The sequence below is a fragment of the Aphis gossypii genome, chromosome 2 (genome assembly GCF_020184175.1).
Source record: "Aphis gossypii isolate Hap1 chromosome 2, ASM2018417v2, whole genome shotgun sequence".
In the NCBI taxonomy this organism is placed as follows: domain Eukaryota; kingdom Metazoa; phylum Arthropoda; class Insecta; order Hemiptera; family Aphididae; genus Aphis; species Aphis gossypii.
This window is the reverse complement of record NC_065531.1, coordinates 60,686,841-60,704,496: the sequence shown is the minus strand read 5'-3', so window position 1 is coordinate 60,704,496 and position 17,656 is coordinate 60,686,841. Positions and strand designations below refer to the sequence as shown.

The following is a 17,656-nucleotide window of genomic DNA, read 5'->3' as shown; positions in this document are numbered from 1 at the left end:
AGCTCCCGACGTTTTCGCGAGACGACTAACCGCCATCTGATTGCATATTCAAATTCTCCGTGTTATAACGAAAATTTGCATACTACTTAGAAAGTGGCGACGGACTCGTAAGTATTTTAAAAAATTTTTTAAAAAATGTACAATAGTCGCGTATTTCGATGCGTGGTGCTTCCGGTATATGGTGAGCTCCCGACGTTTTCGCGAGACGACTAACCGCCATCTGATTGCATATTCAAATTCTCCGTGTTATAACGAAAATTTGCATACTACTTAGAAAGTGGCGACGGACTCGTAAGTATTTTAAAAAATTTTTTAAAAAATGTACAATAGTCGCGTATTTCGATGCGTGGTGCTTCCGGTATATGGTGAGCTCCCGACGTTTTCGCGAGACGACTAACCGCCATCTGATTGCATATTCAAATTCTCCGTGTTATAACGAAAATTTGCATACTACTTAGAAAGTGGCGACGGACTCGTAAGTATTTTTTATTATTTTTTTTTAATTGATGTTTGGTATTTTGTTAGTGGATGGTTTTTCTGAAATCGTGCGCCATCTGTTGGTTTATGACTATTTTGTAATTTTTTTTGATTTTAGACTAGTTTGGGAACCTTGTATACGCTTATCAAATATTGCTAGCGGAACATACGTGAATTATTATCTATATTACATTGTTTATTAAAAGTTATAAATAGAAGTATCGCTGTACCAAGCTGAATTAAATGTATATTTTCTTTATTTTTTATTAATAAAAACTTGCAATCATAACCATTTTAAAATATGAGATAAACATAATAGTCAATAGACCTATTTTAATAATCATTATTATTTTATTTTAGTTTAAAGATTAAAATTTTAAATTTACATGGTTCGTCCCGGCAGCCTTAGAAAGTCTGCGGCAGTGCGTAGTAGCCAGTAGCCAGTAGGAATAATCTTACTGTCCCACCTGGCCAGTCCGCCTCTGAATTTATTTAAATCATATTTTATATTTCATTCAAATTAAAAAAAATCAAAAAGAATGAACAGTGAACATTAAAAATAATTTTAGTATAGAAGACGTATGGAACGTATCATCTGTGGTAAAACGTAGGCCTCTAATCGAACGACGCGCTCCTGGTGGCAAAATAACCGTGCGACTTATATCGGACCACTTTATAAAAGGGCGGCTATATTTTTTTCATAGAAATTTGGTCTCCTTATCTCTAGTTTTCGTGTTATGAAGTTTGAACATTCTAATCTCGTTTTTTTTTTTTATCAATTTATATCATTATAAAAAATGTTCGCTGTATGTTAATAAATATAAAACGATAGACCATAGTGTACAGACGACGGCAGACGGCAGTACGATACAAGGCTACAAACTAAAAAGTGTCTGTTCGGCGTTTACTATTCATCTCCTGATCAGCCAAAATGTAATAATGTAAATCATACTTGAACAGCTACGTATAGCTTATAGTTGATGCTGGTTCACTATATCTTTTTGACGAGTAAAGACAATATAATAGCTATTATAGTCACCAGCGCACATCTTGAACTATATAATCTACTTAGATCCAGAAAATTAAGTATAAATATTTAGTGAACATCTTACATTACGTAAAGTAGGTAACAATAATTATTCAATATTTAATATTTGTATTTAAAAAAAAACATGTAAAATAATATGTAAAATTACAACATAAAAGAAAACATCATTTTAGATCCTGAGCGGTGAAGATGATTGTATTCAGATAAATAGTGAAAATTAAATTGAATTTCTATAGGTATATTGTGATTGTATTGGCCCCTTGACCCGGCTTGCTAATATACTTGTCACTTGACATCCATAGACAATTTATTATTTTATTAGTCATTTCAATTTTTAATCAGTTATCAGTGTTGACTTATCTACTACTTATTTAATACGGTCTTTGTTGATTCTTGATTGACGAATGACAGGACACGAAAATTTATTGCAATAAATATTCAGTTATTAATTTATTATTTATAGTTAATAGTTATGATTGATGTACTTAATATTATAGGTAATCAAAACTTATTTTAGTGTTTTGGATATCATAATGTTATATTTCTTTGTATTTTTTTATTTCAATTTAGAAATGTTCGAAAAATTACCATCGTTCAAGTATTGAGAATTTTGAGTTGACTTCTAAACAATATTACATACATATTAGTGAAAATTCAATTCGAATCTGCAAAACTGCTGTTAATTATACCTTTACAATCGTAAGTAACAAACAAAGTTATTGCAATATTTTTTGTAAGGATAATATCTAATTAAATATGTTTTGTTTTGTATAGGTTTTACTATGTTTAATTCAATGTTTAAATCACTCTTTAAAAAATCTAGTAAAAAAGACCAGACAAGATCTAGTAGTGTAGAATCTCAACTTGTTGAAATTACTAAAAATGATGTTAAAGACATGCTCTTTTCGTTGAATGAGATTGATGTTGACGTTAAAGAAATTTTAGATAATAGTCTTAGTTGTTCTGTGTCGTTAGACAATATTATTGATGGTATCGAGGAAATACCTATTGCTGAAACTCATCAAGAATATTTTAATGATAATGCTTCAGTTGATAATTTTGATGACACTAAAAGTGAAGTAAGTTCTATTGGAGAAAACCAGGCGGCAGTTGAAAATTCTGATAAAAATAACACTGCAAACAAAATAAACAATCTTCAATGTTTATTTACGTGGAACATAAAGTCAAATAACAAAAGAAATATAATTTTATCGGTACAAAATAAATATGGAGATTACAATTTAGATATATCTTCATCTGAATTTACATTTGAAAGGTTGGTAAACAATAATAATAATAAAAATTTTATTTTCGATTACCTAAGTATATTCTTTATTTGCAATATACACAAAGTAGTCTAAGGTTTGACTTGTGTGATGGTTTTATAAGTATAAAATTCCTATTTATAAAAAAAAAAAAAAATAATAATATGTGTAAATAAAATAAAATATTATTTTAATACTTAAAAAATTTGATTTTGATACTTGTGTTTAGGTATGTAGGTAATATAATTATTGGTTATGAATTATTCCATAAAGGTGAATCCGAATTAGGACAAATGAAAATATTAGAAATTGGGAAATGGCTTGAAGAACTAGATAATGGTACTGATGAATTTTATTTATCTATTAATGTCGGTCTTCAACATGTTATGAAGGCAACTTTTATTCATATGTTATTTGCTTCAAATCTTACTGGAGAGTGTAAATGGGTATGTTATTTTTTAGTTTTAATTTATTATTTAATATTATTATTTTAAGACTAACTTAATTTTAATAATTAATTTTCATTTGATATGAAAAAATAAAAATATTTTTCATATTTTTATGTTGTAATTATAAATAAAATTAAATAACATTATTCTTAAAAAAAAAAATAATATTTAAGAATTTGTATTAAAAAGAAGTATAATATTAGTTCTAAAATATGCCCAACTTTATATAATTTAATTCTATATTAAGTAACTTTGAATCTTAATTGCTTTTAAAATTATTTTTATTTAGCAATATTGATTAGAAAACGTCCTTATAATATGAACTACGGAAGACGTGTTGAAACTTGGAGTTTAAACCTTTATGATTATTCCAGTTTTGAATTATAAAAATATTGATTCTTATTCTTCAAAATTAAAAATTTTTTTCTGTAATATTTTCACAGATTATTTTTAATTTATGTACAATTAAAAAAAAAATATATGACAAAACTATAATATGATCAAAGCCATTATTATAGATAAATGCTTTTAGTACTATTTCAATACGCTCCACCTACCTATAAACAATCATTAATGGAAAAGGATATACTTCACAGTTTAAAACAGTTCAAGTTAGAAATATTTTATTACTTATTAAAATCGTCAAATATTTTCTAACTCCAATATATTTAATTTAAAAGACCAAGTGTCTTGAATGTACTTGTTATAGCTCTGGTAAACATGTTTGAATATGAGTCACTTCAGAGTTTGCTATATAACCTCTTTCTCCTACTGCTAGAGATTTTCTTGGTGATCATTTGTTCAGTGCACCTCCCCAGTATAAGTGATATAGAATTAGATGCTATATCTTCCCATGTACAAATTACAATTATATCATTATATGTAGTTATTATTAGTGATATATTATTGTTATTGTTTTTTTATTATATATTTGTTGTGTAATATAATCATTGCTTACATTGTAGTTATATTTTATATTGCATAAAACATTAGAGCACTATTGAAATATATGTCTTAGTTTTTTTTTTTAAATATTTTAGAAAAGGATCTAGTGACATTTATATTTCAATAGTTTTAATGCAGTGGGGTTTCAGAACCAATTTATGATACAGTTCTGACCCCTGGTTGAAACTATTATGTAAAAAATATTTTTTTTTAAATTAATTTTAAATCCCCTGTATCGCTCAATAAAAACCAAATTTCCACTCCCTCGATAATCAAATACCTAGGTTTGACATTTGACAGACATCTAACATGAGCTAAACTCCTCAAAAACAAAAGAAAAATAGTCAACTCCAGACTCCACTTGCTTCGCCCACTTCTACGATCTAGAAATTAGTAATGAACTACTTATAAACAAATCAATTATCAGACTTGTTTGATCTTATGGCATCCAGATATAGAGCTCTACCAAATCTTCCAACATGAGAATGATTCAGGCTTTCCAGTCAATCTGCCTGCAGAAAATTATCTCTGCTCCATGGTTCATCGAGTATAACATTCTCCACAAAGACCTAAATATTCCATTGATCTCTTAACTAACTAAATCTCACTATATTTCTTTCACTCTAAGTTAATCCATCACAACATTTTACCAATAAAACGCCTATATTATTTTACAATCCCCAAAAACCACTAGAGACGTCTTAAACGAATGTGTTATGATCATTTTATAATTTAGAGTTTCAAAAAGGTCATAACTTATTCAAAAATAATAATATCAATAAAAGACTATGTGGGGCCTTAGATAATAATCTTACCTTTAAATTATATAATAGGTCAATTCACTCTAATATTAAAACTAACAGCATACTTTTGAAACTGGTGAACGAAAATTTGTTATGTCATACATGTGTAAGGTGGAGCAATACATGCGGGTACGACGTCCTCTTAATAATAATAAAAAAAAAAATTAATGTAAAAAAGTTTTAATTTGAACTAACTTTTCTATCAGTCTATTATAAAGTAAATATGTATAAAAATGTTACATAATAATGCAAAATGAACATATTACCAATCTTTATTCTAATATATTTATTAATTTTAAAATTCTTAATTTTTCAGTTGTTGGACGATATTATACCATTAGCTAAAATGGATTCTAAATCAAAAGCTACTGTACATGCAATACGTGCAGCTGTATTTATTGAATATGGTGGAAATCCTCACATTTTTAAAAGAGCTTGTAATAGTGCTAAAAGAGCATGTGATTTAGATCCTAATACTTCACAGTGGTTTTATATCTATTCACTTGCTTTGACTACTCAAAGACAATTTTTACAGTCACATAAATCAAATCCAACAGATAATGAAAAAAATGCTGTTCAGCAAGCAATTATGTTGTCTGATGGAAATAATACTGTTTACAACTACCATAGAATGACATTGGATAGAGATACTGCAATTCGATATTATCATGATAATAAAAATAATAGCGATAAATTTTGGATTGAAAAAAATCGACAGGCAAATAGAACAATTGTTGAAATGATTAAGTACGTAAAATAATAAATTATTCTCGATATCATAGCATATATAATTACAGTAGAACCTCGATAACTCAAATCGTTTGGGGGTGAAAAAAAAATTTGAGTTACCGAAAATTTGTCTTATAGAAAATATGTGATATATATATTGTAAGGCAGGAGCCAAGGCATTCCTTTGAGTTATCAACAATTCGACTTATAGAGGTTTGAGTAATCGAGGTTCTACTGTATTTACATATACTCAAATGTTGGTATAATTATTATATTTATTGAAGTATAAACTATTTAAAGGAAGTAGGTTTATTTTTTAATTTTTAATTTTTTTTTCACATACATATATATAATTATTTATTTTATTATTTTAGAGCTATAATAAGCATGGAACCAAAAGATCCCCACTTGGTTGTTAAGTGTGCTAAAACAATAATGACTCTTCCACTTATGGTCCGTGATTTTAATTTGGGAAAACAGTATTTGACAAAAGCCTATGAAATGGCACCAGATGATATTACTGTTTTAAAAGCTATTGAAAAAACAGTTCAAACTTATCAAGATATTGTAAGATATACTAAGAAATAATATTCATATAATATTTTAGTTAAATGTTTTTTTTTTTTTTAATTAGTCAAAAAAACAGAGACCCAGAGCAAATGTAACTAAACATAATCGTCCACCACCGAAGAATAGAACTCCAAAATTAGGAAATGATTTAGGATTTATAGTAAAAAAACAAAAAAATGGAGAAGATCCTATTCCACTCCTCATTGATTTAATTCCTAAGTATGATGGCCTCGATAAATCAAAAATTATTGCTCAACTGTGTTCATATTCAATCTTATTTTCAAACAACTTAAGATTTGGTGTCGAAGAGTTTATTAAATTGATAGAAATTCCAGGAATTTCTAATAATTATATAATCACGGTAAATATTTTTAATTATTATGTTATAATGGTTTTAAGTAAATATAATATAGGAACTTGAAGTTCACATGGGAAAAAAATTCGACTTCCCACACATTTTTGAGTTATCAAAAAAATTTTTTTTTTAAAGTTTGAATTAATTTAGTAGTTAAAATTAAAGAAATAAAAAAAATATATACATACCTACATATTTTAAATATTAAAATATTACATATTATTTTCAAAGAATTGGTCTAAAGTTAATTGTTTATTTTTATTTAATACATTGTTCTCTATTCTATTTTCTAAATAATCGAGTGGTTTCAATAAATCTTCCATACCTTCATTGGTTTCAATTTTTCTCAACTTTTTTAAAGCAAATGTCGCTTCTTTACTAGTGATGATACAAGGTTCTATTTGTGAGTCTTCCACTTCTTCATTATCACTGTCCAATATATCAGAAACAATATTGTCTTATACGTATATTTAATACTAAATTTGGATAAGAAAATTAAAGTTATCAAAATCATGGTCAATTAATTTTTGAATTAACTAAAGTATTTTAACATTAAGTGTTATTGTTATTAGAAGGGGAATTTTATTTATTCGAGATATCGAAAATTTTGAGCTATCAAGATTAGAGTTACCGAGAGTCAACTGTATTTATCATTTTAAGCATTTTTTTGATTATATGACAAATTTTTTGTTTAAAATATATTTATTTATAATCAATACAAATAAAAAGTATCTTTTTTAACATTATTATTTTGCATTCTATTTTATGTTAACTTATAAATGTTAATTAATGCTAATTTTCTTGTTGTATCATTTTTATTTGTTTTAGCAACATTTTTCATCATTTGGTTCAAAGAAGTTTCACTTAGCAGAACTTATTTGTAATGAAATTAGGTTGGCTACAAATTCAAGTAGCACTGCTCCTGATGATATGTTATACTATTTTAAAATGTTAACTAAAATCATGGAAACTTGTAACTTACAGATGAAAGATGTTGATTCATCTTTGAAAGCCAAGCTAATCATTGATTCTTCTGCTATATCTTCATTATCAAATAATACTCCACATCAAAGTGAAACAGGTTCATCAGATAATGAGAGTATTGTTGAAAAAGTTCCAGTTAAAAACAATACAAGAAGACGTAAGTTCAAGCAATCAAAGAATACTGGTCCTAAAGTATTTACTAAAATGCCTGAGTCAAATAAAGTTCCAAATAGAAAAAATGATAAATCCTATGTTGATCATTGTTCTTCAAGAACTTATCATAATAAAAACCCCGGAAACACTACCTCAGCAATCAATGAAATGAATTTTAAAATGGCAAAGTTTTTAAATATTTCTTCTGCTAATAGACCAAACTATTTTGATAATTCTAATATTTTGACAACTGAAAACCTTAGAAATGTACAAACACAATCACAAGTAGAAGAATATACCCACCAGTTATATCAACATATCTCTGCTAATAATTATACACATCCACAACAGATGAATATGCCTTCAACTTCAACTTCAACAGGATATTATGGTATGCATAATATGGGCAATCCCACATTTTCAAACTTTCACTCTATGCCACAATATTCTCAATTTCAAAATCAACAACCTCCTTCTTTACTTGATATAAGACCTCAAATAAATCAACAGAATGCAACATCTCATTTTAACAAAAACAAGACAACTGCAAGACAAATGAAATTTGCTTCCAAAAAAAAATAACTTAACTGATTTATTTTTATTTTTCTTGATTCAGTTAAATATACAAGCAGTTTTTATATGTTAGTCATTTTAGTACGTAAGCAATTTTTTTTACGATGAAGTTTGTTAAAACAATAGTTGTATTTTAAGATTTTAATTAAAACCTTTGTGTTTATTAACATAATTTATTTAGCAATAAGTTATGTAATTTCTATATTTAGCTTATTATAATATCGCATGTTAATTATTTTTTCATTTTACTTCAATAAGTTTAATATTGTTGATGAAATAGTTAAAGATATTATTTTACAAAGTTGTTATATTTTTGTATAATTTATCTTGTTAAAGAATATCATATACTTACATTACTTTATTTGCTGATTAAAAAGTACTAAGCAACGTAAACTATTTATTCACATTGTCTAAATAATATTATTTAATTTTTAGTGGATTGTTTTGTACTTTTTAAACATTTTGATATATTCTCAATTTCAAATCACGTTTTAATTTTAAAGTTTTTTTTTATAACTAATTTTTAAATTTCAATATTATCAACAACAAAAATACAAATTATTTTGTATCTACTATTATAAAATAGATTGACCCCTAATATTTTTTTAATATAAGTGAAAAATTATAAATAATTACCATAGTTAATGGTAGTTATAAACTCATTATAATTAAAGTTTTCTGGTGTTACTATTTTATACTTAATTGATTCTTTAATACTTTATGTATATTTTATGTTACTTGTGTTAATTACATACATATGTTTTTAAACAAAAAATTTTTACAACTTAATTATTGCTTATACCGTTTATGAATTATGTATATTAAGGTGTATGTTGTTTTAAAATTATCCCGAATTATAAATAACATTTAGTCAATTTGTATTTGAATTGATAGAATTTAAAATTGTAGCAAATTAGCAACTAACAATATATTTTTGTAATGGTTAAATTTATTTTTTTTCATTCATATCAAATTATTTTTCTACTATAGTAGAAAAATAATTTTACAATTACAATTTTAAATTAAATTGATTTATGATTTTCTATCTGGATACATCTGTCAGGGAACAATAATATTTTGATAAAGACTTGTTATTAAACAATTAAACCTAGCGGCTAGCAGAGCCACAATAATTTATGATAGCCGATAGGTATCTTCAATCGCATTATCATGCATGAATTGATCCTCAATTTTGTAAAATTCAATAGCTTGTATTAATCTGTTCTCTTAGTGACATTTAGGATAGTATTTTTCACAATTACGTCCCAAAATTAGATAATTAAAATCAATATTTTAATCTAAGGAGTGTAAGGTAGGAGTATTTAAGAATAAAGAAGCAGAATAATAAGATACCTAATAAAAAAGGCTCTTATCATGTAGTTTTTTGAAAATGTCCACACTCTATTTTTGCATTTTTAAAATATTCAAAGGCTAATCATATTCTTCTAGTCCCCTCTAACTTAACCCAGCAATAAGAGATCATGTTTTAGTCAACTGCAGGAAACAAAAATGGTTTGATGATATACAATGTATATGCCATATACACATCATATAACTAATGAACAGAAATAGAAACCATGACAAAATTATTTAGTAAATAGTAAATTGATAGGTATTCATGTAAATTTAATAAGTAATCACTTATTACAATAATAGGTAGTAAATGTGGCGGGAAACTATAATCAATAGATATTAGGTTTAGATAAAAGGTATGAAAAAAAAATAGCTGGAGTAGTGAGATTATTATGAGATTATTGGCATTATACAATGAAAAGCTAAACTGTAATAGTTACAGCGGCACAAATGCATAATTATATTATTAGTGATGGGCGATGGTGTGCACGGAATAATTATAGCCTATAGGTATAGGTGCAATAAATCAGAAAGAATGCACCTCTAGATAGAGAATTGTGGAAGGATTTTATAATAATCGTAACGTTTTACGATGAGCAACAGAGTGAGAGATAAAGGAAAGTATGTAGTAGGTTAGGACGTTAGGTTGAATGTTGAAGGAAAGAGAGGACGAGGAAGTTAAAAAATATTGGATAGATAGAATAGACCAATAGACCAATGGTCAGTCACCTGACTCTGGAGCTTTTTAGAATTCAATATGTGGTTCTTTAGAGTATACTTCAATATCCGTAAATCAAGACCCGTAAAATGAAAATTAGGTAATTAACGCTTATTAAATACATAAGGATTTTTATTTTCATAGGTATTTAATAGAATAATAAGTCATATTTCATATTTGTATATAATTATAATTAGGTATATTAGCAATAATAATATTCTATACCTATAGTTTTTTTTTTTAAGTTTATCTTATTAATTATGTATTTAATGCCAATCAATATTCGATGAATTTTTTTAATGAAATATATTTATGATCTTTTGTTCTGTTGTATGTTTTTTTAATCTTAACCTCAGTGGCTCTTTTTAAAATCATGATTTTGCAGATATTTGGAAAAAAAAATGGCATATTTACACGTAAAGATTCCGCACCCCTAGAATAGAGAATAATAAGAAAGTAGGTATTTGTCGTGATGTTGTTAATTGTTGTGAGAGTGTGAGACCGGTGGCGTATCGCGTATGTAGGATATTGTCAAGGGGGATATACGTTGGCGTATAAATTTCCCCGAGGGAGTTAACGTTTACCGTTACCATCATTACTGTTTTTCAACAATTGTTGAGGGTTGATATTATCACCAAAAACACACGTGTTTATAAAACTGTTTTATTTAAACAAAAAATAGTGATAAATGAAAATACATAAAATAAATATACCTTCTAATAAATTGTTAAATAGAACGTTAGTAGTTTTAAATGATTTATGATCTGTACAGCGGACAGACAATTAATATTTAATAACAATAATTGAACCACTAAACCAGTTAATTTTTAAATTACAAAAATTACAATAAAAGTTATTAGATACCTACTCGAAACTCGAACAGTTTAACCTAAGTTATAACCATAACTCATAAGTTAATGACAACTGTCTGAGTAGTGAATTAGACTGTAGTGACTACTTACTAGTCAATATATACTAGTGTGCCAGTGTGTGACTAATATAATTAAAGAGTTATTATGGAATAAAAATAAAGTAATGTAATAATAAATGATAAAATAACTTAAACAGTTAAATAACTACCTAGTATTTTAGTGTTTTAGCTTGATTGTGAATTGTGATGTGTATTCTGTTATATTTTTGGAATTATTTAGATCGTTAAATGAAAATATATATTTGTGTAGGTTTATACTATTACATTTTGTACAATATAAATAATATCGATAATATAATATTACAACATTTGTTAACTTATAACATACATACCTACCGATTAATACGTGATGCCATCGTCCTGTAGTACGTTTTGAATTTTTGATGCGTTATAATTTATAACAGAAAGAGTAGGTACAAATCGAATCGCTGAATACTCAAATATTGTTTGATGTTTATCATTAACTGCGGGCCCACGATCTATTTGCTTTAAAACAGCAAACAAACGATTATTATTAGAAGCATATGGGTGGATAGTTATAGGTATTGACAATAATGACGATCGACGATATTTTACGATACGAAACGTTTTCAATTATATTTAGCAGTAAGCAGTGTATGGACTACGGACATTGACCAAACAGTTTTCACATTCTTTATACACCAATACCTAATTATCATAAAAATTAAGTATAGTATTTTCGATAATTTCATTATGTATTTTTGTAATATTATCTTGCACTACCATAAATATACTAAACAAGGGTGAGAGTGACTATACTAACTAACCCCAAATAGTTGGGAGTGAAGTGTAAAAGAAAAAAGATACGTGGCCATAATAAGAAGATGGTTAGTCAAAGGTATACGTTTATCTATCGGTATGCCTATAGGTGGATTTAAAATTAAAACATTACAACTGCTGATTGTACCTCGGTATAGTCGTACCAATTACTCCAATATAGGTAATGTATATTTTGAATTATTTTTATTAAAACTATACGATTATAATTATTTTTCCATTATACATTTTAATTGATATTTGGTATAAATGGTATAGTATTTAAAAGTTTTTAAATTTTTTTGCTTTCGGTTTGTAAGTATGTAGGTATATATTTTCTAGCAATTAGCCGTTTACTTATTAAGACTGAGCAAATCAATTATGATGCCTAATGAATCGATAAAGTAATAAAATTGAACAACAAGTGGCAACACTGTTCATAAAAAGTAGTATACATATAACCACAGTATAATTTAATAATATTAAAATAATAAAATTAGTCAATTAGATAGGTAGATATTATAATTAATAAAATAAACGAAATTGTTAACAAAATAGATATATCTATACGTTTAACTGGCTAATATAGAAATAAAATACTCATGAACAACGTATCAGCCTACTAGACCATGATTTTAAGTTTAATGTTATAGTCAAAATGTTAATCATAATTTTGCAGTGAACAAAAAATATTAGTTGAAAACTCTTGTTGAAATAATGAAAACTTGAAAACATCATTAATGGAGGCAGCGTGGAAAATGAAGTATCTAGGTACGTAGATCAATAAGTTTAAGTGAAAATCAAAATAATAGGTAATTATAATAGTACGAGTTAAGAATGTTAATTACGATGTTTGTCAAAATGGTATAATAAAGTTGATATTTAAATTTATTAAAACTAAAATCTAATTGTACTTACATTTTTATTCTTATTGTATATAATATTTGGACAATATATATAGAAAATCAACTAATAGGTACCTATATACAACTTCGAACTAACTATAAATGTATTGGTAACAGTTTATTGTTTATAATTTATACTTGACTTTGCACAAAAAACTATTGAAATTTTTTCGAATTATCGTTTTAAATATTGATAGTATAAATATATTATAATAATAATTTATTATTTCCAATGTGGTAGGTAGCTTATCCAGTTATAAGTCATGTACTCATATGGGTACGTAGTAAGTAATAAAATAATATGTAGGTAGCCTAGTTTTATAAACCATTTTTATGGAAATAATTATTAGCAGAAAAAGACCATAATAATTATAATAATGTATCTTAATTTGTTTTATTTTCTTTACTGTTGATATAAGTTGTAATTATTTTTACTGGAATATTCATCAACGATCTTAAACAAAATTGTATTAGCCTTTTCATTTTTTTTTCATTTTAAATCAATAAAAATGGAGTGTTTTTTATCAATAATATTACACTCAGCATCTCAGTTTGTTGTTACCGTTTATTTTAAATAAAAATAAAGACAATTAATTGCAGTACTTAAATTAGAAAAAAATTGAAAGAGGAATGTAAAACTGTAATAAAAGTACTAGACAATTTAAAAATTGTATTTATTAAGATATAACTAAAAAGGATACACTTATATGTAAATATTTTTTTTTTAAATAAGAGAGACTTTTCATTCTTGGAGTCCACCGGTCCACCTTTAATTTAAACACTAGCTAATAGTTATCTTCCCCAACGCTGCGGGAAGGAGGTTCACAATTATCTACAAATATTCTATTCCCATATAAAAAGGCTTAAATTATTAAAAATGATCAATAACAGCAGCCTATACAGCTGCAGGTTTTTTAAAACACGTTTCTTAGGATTTCGTAACATCTTCTATTATAGCAGTGTTGGTTTTAGGACATTTGCCATCCGGGATTAGTCAAATGCAATTACATGTTAGTTATATGCACCCGTTACTAAAAATATACACTCACTATACTCCAATAATATAATTTTTAAAGCATAAATCAAAAAGTTTTTTTTGTAAATGGTAATATTGATATTGAAACTTTTGTCTTGATATTTAAAGTGTACAATGCCATACAAAAAAATTCTTAAAAAAAAACAAATATAAAAACAAACATAATTAAAAAATCTTTTAGATATTTTAATTTGTAACTGACTGATTTTCAGTTAAGTCAATTTATAAATATCACTGGATCAGAGAATAAATAATTTTCCGATATCTATAGTCACTGGAGATTGAGTATTCCCTTTGTTTGATCTATTTTATATATGTGCCAAATGAAGTCCTCCACAATTTGGTAAAATGACTACTTGATACAACCCGCTGTTGAATAACTTGGCAATGGATATCCGGGGCCTTCTCAAGGTCACGAGTGTTCAGCAAGCAAATAACAATATGATATAAATACATAATATAATATTTTAGAACTCTGACTCCATATATGTACTTCACGGTGTGTACAACATTATATTATAACTTATCTGAATTGGTTGGGTTTTTAAATTTTGATTGAGTTACACGGGAATATTTTTATATTTTCTAATGATAAATATTTTTAGGTAAATTATTATTGACTTATAAGTACATACTCAAGTACTTTTAGAAATGTACATTATTGCGGCCTTTTACGATACTATATTATATAGGTTTTAGTATCTATAGGTTGGGTATACATATTATAATATTATTATATATCATACCTACGATATATTATACCCGCTTATTTTCGTTTGGGAAAAAATAAACAAGTATAAATTATGGAGTTCTGTGTATTTCGGATTGAGTATACCGTAGTTCATGGCCCGAGTCGGATTAATGAAATTAGTGGTCCTGGGCTAATTTATTTTTGGGGCTCTAATTTTACAAGAAAAGTATTTTTATAATAATATGTCAATTGATATTTATTAGTTAAATAAGAAAAATATTTTTTCTCAAAGAGAAAATTTACATTATACTGTTAATTTATTAAAAATACAATTTAATAGTGTTAAAATATAAAATATATGGTAATAATACAAAAATACAAACAAATGATTGTTTAAAATATTTTTTCTAGACTTACTTGATATAAAAGTATCTAAAACGGGTAGTGATGTCGTAAGCGATCTACCGGTTATTCCGATTTCATACATAGATCTTAATGCTAGATGTAACAGCAATTTAATATATTAATGAAAATGATGGAATTGGTTAGGTTATTGATATTGAATTGGTTGGTGGTATTGGGTCTACCTTAACCATGTTCAAACAACGGTACTCTGACAGGACGAAACAACCATACTGTTGTTGATTGGAATTACTTGTACAGAGATGTCGCTTTCGATTGTTTTTCAAAACGTCAGAAAATGGGTGGGCAAGGTTGTATTAAACGTCATCAAATTAGAGTTTTTTTACATGTGTCATTTTTTAAAAAAACTAACTTAACCTAACCTATCTTTAATGTGTGCAGATCTTAGTCGATTTTTAATTAGAGCAAACTTTGAAAATTATTTCAAATGGTTAATATGAATGTATCTTTAAATAAATATTGTAAAAATCATTTTCAAAAAAAAAAATTCTATATCTATAATTATAGCAAGTTGCAAGTCCATAATATTTTTTTTGGGGCCCTTGGGCTAGGTCAATTTGCTATATTATGTATATTATTGTAGTACATATATATGTCAGTCTCAGACGAAGAAAATAAAATATAGTGCGTTGACATTCTCATAATATACGAGTAATATTATTTTAATATTTATAGTGCCATTTGTTGTTAGTGGTTATTTTCTTTTCTTATTTTAGCTAGCACTATACTTTCTTATCGTTTTTTATTAGGTATTGTAAGTTATTTTGTTGGAGATGGGTATGTGGGGTCTATAATATAAACATAAACATACTTATACTTTATACTGTATCCTGGAATGGGGTAATCAGTCCCAATGTTCCAAACCCTTACAGAACAGACCTGCAGAGTATTTTGATGAAAATGTTTAATTAAAATTTGGCCTAAAAATCTAGTTATGTAAATAACAATTTTCTTATATGGATTGTAAAGTAAATTTAAAGACATTGTACAATTATATGGTAATACTTATAATGAGTTGAATTCCTTTTTTCAATACTATCACTATGTCTACGGTATACATATATTTTAAACATCTAACCAATATTATTATAATATTTTATTCACCCATCACAATTATAAATGCATAATAATGTATTAATGCGTATAAACATAGGCAGTGTTGTGATAAAATTAGTTTTAAGTTAAAATAGAAAAGTTTATTATTAAAACTATTTACTTATTTAATATTTTAATTTTATCTTAAATTTATATATACATTTAAATGATTATAATTAATATAAGGTCGGATAATATGAGTACGACATTTACTTTTTTTTTGGATAGAATGATGATCAAGTATATTAAGTATAATATATATCATTTTCTATAAAAATTTTATTCATCGTGCAATTAAAATAATATCAAAGAACATTATATAATTTATAATAACACACAGGCGAGTACACAAGGGGGGGTTTTAGGGGTTCAAACCCCCCCCGAAATTTCAGGAAATAAGTTTTATTATTTATAACCTTAGGTTAGATTATATAAGAATAAAAATTTAAAACCAAAACCCCCCCAAAATATTTTTTTGTGTACGCGCCTGATAACACACAATTCTTACTCAGAAATGTTGGTACACATTATCAAAATATTTCTTTATTCTAAAAAAATTTTCTTATATTATATCGTTACATTTAATTGTATTGTGTGTATTTATATGAAGTACCTACCTCTTCAGAAAAATTGATAATTTTGACAAATATAATTTCTAACTGCTATAATATAATCTTGAAACTTTTAGAGTATTGATCTCATACGTTATCCTAAGAATAAGTAACATCAAATAATATAAAAAATAATAAAAATAATGAAAAAAGTTATTATTTGTTATTTATCTATCTTTTTTCGATGTATATAATAATAATAATAATAATAATAATAATAATATTAAATACATATATATTTTTATACATAATATAATTATGAAAACACAGATATAATATTATTATTATAATATATACTATATACTATAGCACGCACTTCATTGCCAGTAAAAAATGAATGTATGTTGCTGAATGCTATAATATTTAGCGTAACGGTCGTTTACGTGAGTGGAAACTTCAAAGCACCACAATGAAAGCACAAATTTATTAATCATTGGACCAATGACGACCAACACATCGCTATGCGTTCGGTTACCATATAATTCTTATCGTAATTGAACGTCGATTTTTTTTGATCGATTTTAGTTCTTGATCAGCACTGCCGTAAGTGTTCAACTTAATAGTATGTGTCTAGTTTGTTGGAAGTTTTAACAGTTCTTAAAGTAGAAGATCTGATTCGGCCAGTTTCCCAGCGGTCAGCTTGCGTTTCGTTCTTAAGATCTAATGAATGACAGTATATAGTTGAGGATGCGTCTAGGTTGATCTTCCAATGTTTGATTTTTTTTTGTGGCGATTCAAATAATTTCCAGCACTTATATAATTTTT

At 26.4% G+C, this 17,656-nt stretch overlaps 1 protein-coding gene across 5 annotated transcripts; it reads left to right on the top strand.

The window, feature by feature from the left end:
• Window positions 1–1,188: 1,188 nt before the first annotated feature.
• Window positions 1,189–8,960, top strand: LOC114133032 (uncharacterized). 5 transcript variants are annotated; one of them, XM_050200765.1, is made up of 9 exons: window positions 1,189–1,599; window positions 1,699–2,022; window positions 2,096–2,224; window positions 2,300–2,801; window positions 3,020–3,236; window positions 5,304–5,734; window positions 6,091–6,283; window positions 6,351–6,647; window positions 7,470–8,960. In XM_050200765.1, the coding sequence occupies exons 4-9, from the start codon at window positions 2,308–2,310 to the stop codon at window positions 8,358–8,360; spliced, it is 2,523 nt and encodes an 840-aa protein (XP_050056722.1). In that variant the 5' UTR covers window positions 1,189–1,599; window positions 1,699–2,022; window positions 2,096–2,224; window positions 2,300–2,307; the 3' UTR covers window positions 8,361–8,960. The 5 variants fall into 5 exon arrangements, with proteins under 5 accessions (XP_050056722.1, XP_027854455.2, XP_027854454.2 ...); XM_027998654.2 differs by lacking the exon at window positions 1,699–2,022 and having other exon boundaries at window positions 1,189–1,410; XM_027998653.2 differs by lacking the exon at window positions 1,699–2,022.
• The last annotated feature ends 8,696 nt before the right edge of the window (window positions 8,961–17,656 follow it).

What these genes read in the sequence shown, in the direction of transcription:
- LOC114133032 (XM_027998654.2), top strand. Translation starts at nt 2,308, where the DNA reads ATGTTTAATTCAATGTTTAAATCACTCTTTAAAAAATCTAGTAAAAAA. An exon ending in TTACTGGAGAGTGTAAATGG is followed by an intron (nt 3,237 to 5,303) that starts GTATGTTATTTT and finishes TTAATTTTTCAG; the next exon opens with TTGTTGGACGATATTATACC. An exon ending in ACAATTGTTGAAATGATTAA is followed by an intron (nt 5,735 to 6,090) that starts GTACGTAAAATA and finishes TTATTATTTTAG; the next exon opens with AGCTATAATAAGCATGGAAC.